General features: G+C 46.3%; 4 protein-coding genes across 6 annotated transcripts in view; 2 read left to right on the top strand and 2 right to left on the bottom strand.

The window, feature by feature from the left end:
- LOC113213152 (monocarboxylate transporter 2-like) overlaps positions 1-5824 on the bottom strand; it is a 16256-nt gene that overhangs the window by 8316 nt on the left and 2116 nt on the right. The gene's annotated exons all lie outside the window — the stretch shown is intronic.
- LOC113213155 (serine/threonine-protein kinase Nek7-like) lies at positions 885-3074 on the top strand. Its single transcript, XM_026432126.2, has 5 exons — positions 885-1553; positions 1674-1893; positions 1973-2175; positions 2254-2367; positions 2455-3074. Exons 1-5 carry the CDS (start codon positions 1320-1322, stop codon positions 2806-2808), a joined length of 1125 nt encoding a protein of 374 aa, XP_026287911.1. The 5' UTR covers positions 885-1319; the 3' UTR covers positions 2809-3074.
- On the bottom strand, positions 2961-4892 carry LOC127749546 (ubiquitin-associated domain-containing protein 1). 3 transcript variants are annotated; one of them, XM_052268131.1, is made up of 5 exons: positions 4405-4892; positions 4120-4280; positions 3811-4034; positions 3297-3703; positions 2961-3225 (listed from the first exon to the last, which is right to left on the bottom strand). In XM_052268131.1, the coding sequence occupies exons 1-5, from the start codon at positions 4643-4645 to the stop codon at positions 3095-3097; spliced, it is 1164 nt and encodes a 387-aa protein (XP_052124091.1). In that variant the 5' UTR covers positions 4646-4892; the 3' UTR covers positions 2961-3094. The 3 variants fall into 3 exon arrangements, with proteins under 3 accessions (XP_052124091.1, XP_052124092.1, XP_052124093.1); XM_052268132.1 differs by having other exon boundaries at positions 4120-4265; XM_052268133.1 differs by having other exon boundaries at positions 4120-4262.
- Positions 4962-5824, top strand: part of LOC113213154 (B-cell lymphoma 3 protein-like) — a 16009-nt gene continuing 15146 nt past the window's right edge. The window contains exons 1-2 of the mRNA XM_026432125.2: positions 4962-5412; positions 5587-5814. Coding sequence (XP_026287910.1) covers positions 5334-5412; positions 5587-5814 — 307 coding nt within the window. The 5' untranslated portion in view covers positions 4962-5333. The remainder of the gene's footprint in view (positions 5413-5586; positions 5815-5824) is intronic.

Here is a 5824-nt window from a genome sequence, read left to right as displayed (position 1 = left end):
CACAGCACAGCAGAGGCCCTTTGATACATACACCCTGAAAGGCGCTCACATCCTGTACACCCTTGCATCTGCATGCACGGGCAGCCTGGGCTGTGCTGTGGGAATGGTATGGGAAAAGATGTCTAGAATCTATACGCCAAAAGGCGTCTCAAAAGTATACGCCAAATGTCGCTCGGGATCCTGTAGCAAACGCCTTTTGGCGTATACATTTGAGACACCCCAAAATTACAGTGTACTCATGTCAGCTCGTGTCGCTAGCCGGGCGATGGCGGAGATAGTACCGATCGGGGCGGGCCTAACACCAAACCCATCGAGAATATCAATTATTCATGGCTCGACTCCCATTATCATTGCATCTCAAAACTCCGCGAGAGGCGGGCTTCCATTACCACCCCCCTCCCCTCCCGCTCCAAGAGAGCCCGCTGCCGTGTTTTCGCCTCTGACACCCGCGACCCCCCTCCTCCTCCGCATCGAAAACGCACCCCGGAAAAGTAAACAAACACGCAAAGCCCTCCGCCGTCCCGGTCAGCCCGCCCGGGTCAGCCCCAGGGAGGGTTACTGAGGGTGGGGGCGGTAAGCGGGCGGACAGGGAAGTGAACAGAGCAGACAGTCGAGCGCAGCTCCCCCCCCCCCTCAATTTTCTCTTCCCCCAGACCCCGGCATCCGGAAGGCCTTCCCCTTTGTGAGGGAGGGAGGGGGGCTGAACTGAACAGCAGGGCTAGGAAGGTGGCGGCGGCGGCGTCTGGGGAGACCGGACCGCCACGTCGCGGGGCCTCGCTCGCCCGCCCGCTCCGGGGTGTCGGCCCGAATGACACGGAGGGTTGTTGGTCGATGGCTGGCGGGGCGCGGGTGGCGCGAGGCGTGGGGCGCGTGGAGGGCCCGGGTGGCGTCCGGCCGGGCGGCGGGGCGACCGCCCTCAGTCGTGCCCCGACGCTCGCGCTCGCCACCCACCCACACCGTCAGGGGCCGGCAGGTCAGCCGAGTTGTGCGTTCGAGTCTCTTAGCCTTCGCTCGTCGCGTCACGCCGCCCTTGGCGGACCTCCATCTCGCGGACCCCAAGCAGTCCCCCCCCCCCCCGGAGTCTTCGCCGTCCTCGAGCACGACGTGATCCTGGTCCGCGCCGAGGCCTTTGACCCGACAGCGGCACGCCCCGCAGGACAAAGGGCAGTGACATGCACCCTCGAAATCAATGCCTTGCTCGCACTGCGCCGCTGCCGCCCGCAGTCCGGGACCAACAACAACAACGATAGCAGCAGACGACGCGTAGCCACCGAGGCCGCCGTCGGGGACCGCTGAACCGCCAGGACGGCGTCGTCGCCATGTCGCAGGCCGAGCTGCTCGCCCTGCTCAACCCCACGGCCAACAGCAGCCAGTACCGGTCCACAGCCGCGCTCGTCGTGGAGAGGCGCATCGGCAAGGGCCAGTTCAGCGTCGTGTACCGGGCCCGCTCCAAGGCGGATGGCAGCGTGGTCGCCCTCAAGAAGGTGCTCATCTTCGACATGATGGACGCCAAGGCGCGGGTGGACTGCGTTAAGGAGACCAACCTGCTCCAGGTTAGTTGCTTTTTTCAAATAATGACAATTTTTTTTTTTTCATTTGTTAAAAATATACCGAAAAAATTTAATTGCTTTAATTCTGAATGTTGTTACTTGACAACTATTTTTTTACAACAGCAACTAGATCATCCAAATGTTATTCGATATCTGGCATCATTTATTGAAAACGATGAACTAAATATAGTCCTGGAGTTGGCAGACGCAGGGGACCTCCTGAGAATGATTAAACACTTTCGTCGGCACAGGCGACTCATTCCAGAGCGGACCATATGGAAATATTTTGTACAGCTTTGCAGTGCAGTTGATCACATGCATTCGAAACGCATAATGCACAGAGGTAAAACTACTACGCAAGTTTAAGTTAAATAATTTTAAGTCAGTTAAAATTTTAAAATCCTTTTCTTTTCTCTTTATAGACATCAAACCTGCAAATGTATTCATCACAGCATCAGGGGTGATAAAATTGGGGGATCTCGGTCTGGGGAGGTTCTTCAGTTCAAAAACTGTGGCTGCCCATTCGCTTGTTGGCACACCTTACTATATGAGTCCAGAGCGAATTCACGAACATGGTTATAATTTTAAAAGTGACATTTGGTCACTTGGCTGTCTACTCTATGAGGTAGCACTAAGTTGCACAAAATATATGACATGATTAACTCTGTTTAGAGCAATGTATTAATTTCATTTTGGTTTACAGATGGCTGCTCTCCAGTCCCCATTTTATGGTGACAAAATGAACCTGTACACCCTATGTATGAAGATTGAAGAGTGTGATTATCCACCCCTCCCGAGCAGTGTGTATTCAGACAGTGTAAGCCAGCAACTAAATTTCATTCTTGAAACTCTGAAAAATATTGCTCTCTACTTGAACTCACATATTATACATCACTCTTTACAGTTAAGAAGTCTAGTGGCTGCAAGTATCACAGCCAACCCAAACGATCGACCAGACATTGGCCACATGTACAGTATTGCACGAACTATGAACAATCAATATAACAGTAAAACGACCAGCGGAGGGAACAGGCCAGGAGCTGGGAGCAGCACCTCAACAGGCTCTCAGAGTAGGCTGGCAACAGTATCCGGTCATCGGACACCAAAGTCTGGAGGACTCTTGCCCCTCTCACCGCTTCCCACACCACTGATGCAGCCCACAGCCCATGTGCATCGCAGAATAAGCAACGTTTCAATGACGCGTGAGCACCGTGAGACACTGTTTCCCCCTTTGATTGAAAAAAACAGTGATTTGTAATATTTTTTATAGTATGTGCGAAAGAAAATCAAATGCCATGGTTATTTTAAGGTATCTCCTATTTTTAAAAGACCAACTCATATTTTGTTTATGTTTAAACAGAACCTCAATGTAGTTGTTTTTGCAAACTTGATTTTAAAAGAACATGGGAATTGAAGGAAGGCTCATCATCATGATATAATTAAAATTATAAGAAGCACTAATGATTACATTATAATTATTTTGAGCATTCAATGGCATGATGTTAATAAAAATATCAATTATAATTGGGATTCACATTTCATTTTCAAGTCAATTTTCGTCCTCCACTGACCTCTGTGTTGTGCAGAAGGATCAAGTAGTTCAGGATGCAGCAAATTTCCCGATCTTTCAGCCATAATGTTAAACTTTGTGGGTCCTCAAGTATCGACAATAAAGCTGTAGACATATCAAAACATGAAAGATCCATGGAAAGGCAGAAATCTAATTCTACAGCCATGAGTACTGACCCAGAAGAAACTTAGGCTTCTCTAAATTAAGCTGAATGATTTCACTTGCCATCATCGCTTTAAACATTGAACCATGGGGATCCAGATGTTTGCTCTGAGTTGCTGCACTGGCATTTGGACTGTCTTTCAGTAAGGCAACTGCTTCTTTAATGTTGTTATCAGTCTCCCTTAGGGCCCTTTCAATATCTGTTGCTTTAAATCCCATTTGTTTTAAACGTTCAACAAGTTTCAAATCCAATTTAATATTTTCTTGCCTTCTGCTCAGGGCAGCTTGCATTAGATTTTGAAATTCTTCCAATACAGTCATTGGCTTTGCCTGACTAGAAGATGGTTCCTCTGCTTGGTCAGCCTCTTTTGAGTTAGAACTCTGCTCAAGCAGCCACTCCATAGCCTCATTAACATTCATCCTAGAAAATTTTGGAAATAGTGGTTGAGGAACTCTTAGGATCTCATTCTTACAGACAAGGTGTGATTGACTATCTAAAATCAGATCAGAGAGCAGCGATTTACTTACTTTTTGTCTGTTAGTGCTTTCACAACCAGCCTCTCTGAGAAACCCATGTCTGTGAGTTGTTTGACATACGGGCTATGAATAGGTATGTCCTTCTTTGAATTCCACTCCTTTTTTACCTGTTGTAAAACTTCCATACCGTTTGGGGTAAAATTCAGAAGTTGTGCTCCTGTCTCAATTAAGGATATAAAAATGCGGGGACTGTCCTTGGAGAAACGTTCAGCATACTGTTCACAAAAATGGCCAAACAATTTCAAACAGTGTTAACGTACCAAAAATAAAATCTCATAAAGCTTTGTCAATAAACCTTACATCTAGGTCATCCTCTGCTTCAGATGATTTCTGTCCAGACCTTTCAGAATTTTGCATTGCTAAATGTTTAGTGGCCTCATTGATTTCAAATGATGTTGGCCCTCTTAAATCAGGTGCAGAGCGTTTCGGAGGAATTCGACACTCTACTAAAAGGATTTCATCTTATTTTATTAATTTTTTTAAATTAGAAAAAAAAAAAAAACACATTTTGTAAAAAAAAAGCTCATTTGAAAAAAAAAAATAAAAAATACAGTATATGCCAAATGAAACATTTGAAGAATTTACCATTATCTTTCAGCTCCTCTTCTGAAACTGTCATGTCCCATGATAAAACTGCTCTAGTCCTGACAAGAACCATCCTGAATCGCGAAAGCTTGGATGAGGACTGTAAACCAGAACCATGAAAGTGTGACACAGCCAACGCAGTTAGTTTGCTGATCTTGGCACTAGTACTGATTTTGGCCCTCCAAACTGCACCAGAGTTAATAACAACAATTTTTAAATGATCACTTTCAGAGGAACTCATTCCTCAGAACAAAAACTAACTGTATTGTTGTATTATTTTTTATTTATTTAAATTAACTGGGGAAAAAAGCAATGTGAAAAGAAAGTCAAAGGGAGACAAAGTTAAATGCACTTTCTAAGTGCTCAATTTACAGTTTTGAATTTAAAACAATATCATTTGTTGCAAAGTGACCAACATTGTCAAGGCATTTTTCTATCTTGTGCCCGCACGGTCAGCTAAACAAATTCATGCATGAGAGTAAATCTACCCTGCACCATGCAATTTTGGCAGTTTTGACATGGCTGCAGCGTTAACAACTTCCTGCCGATCTTGAACAAATATACAGCAAGAGATTGGTATTGCTGAAAGGGCTGAAAGTTAAAGCCTGCGTTCGAAAACACCAAGCGTTGCCAATGGCAACGCACAAGAAGAGGGCGGTAGTACTCCGCACGCAGCCCGCTGCATCCAGCTGATCTACTGAGCCAGCTGCAGCATCTGATTTCCCCGTCATCTCGCATCAGCCGGAAGCAAAGGACACCCACCTGCCGACTCCGCTGACTCCGAGACATTGACAAGACATCTTCCTCAACCCCGCGTTTCGAGAGGTCATTGATTCCATCAGGAAGTTTTATTATGGTCTCAACTGAACCAGTTCGACCATCGCGCCTCGCGTGCCAAAGCTTGCACCGGCTCGTGGCACCTGACGAACATGTGCGAGTCCGGGAGCGAGTTGGCAGATAACTGCTGGAAAAAGCAGTTTACAGAGCTGTGCGGCTTGCTTTCAAGTGGTGAGTCAAATGATGACATCACCTCAATTCTGTTGCACACACACTAATTAATTCAACTGATCTGTTAGCCGAAACTGCTCTGTCAAATAATTATAGTATTTCATGTGCCACATTCATTCATTTGATCTTTGTTTACTGAGGGTTTTATGAATATTTTCCATTTTGTGTAAATAGGGCATCCAGTCAATCAAATAGATGGGTCTGGTTTAACTCCACTTCAGATTTGTGCATCGTTGGGTTGGTCGAAGGCAGTCTTGTTACTGTTAAAATATGGAGCTGACGTTCATGCCACCTCCCCTCTTGGTTGGACAGCTCTTATGCAAGCTGTGGCCAATGGGCATACAGACACCTCAAGGATATTACTCAGTGCGGGAGCCAGAATATCTGACCAAAACTTTTATGGTGAGATATA

Source organism: Frankliniella occidentalis, unplaced genomic scaffold (assembly GCF_000697945.3).
Source record: "Frankliniella occidentalis isolate FOCC.00 unplaced genomic scaffold, Focc_3.1 Scaffold64, whole genome shotgun sequence".
Classification (NCBI taxonomy): Eukaryota; Metazoa; Arthropoda; class Insecta; order Thysanoptera; family Thripidae; genus Frankliniella; species Frankliniella occidentalis.
This window is presented reverse-complemented; position numbering and strand designations above follow the sequence as displayed.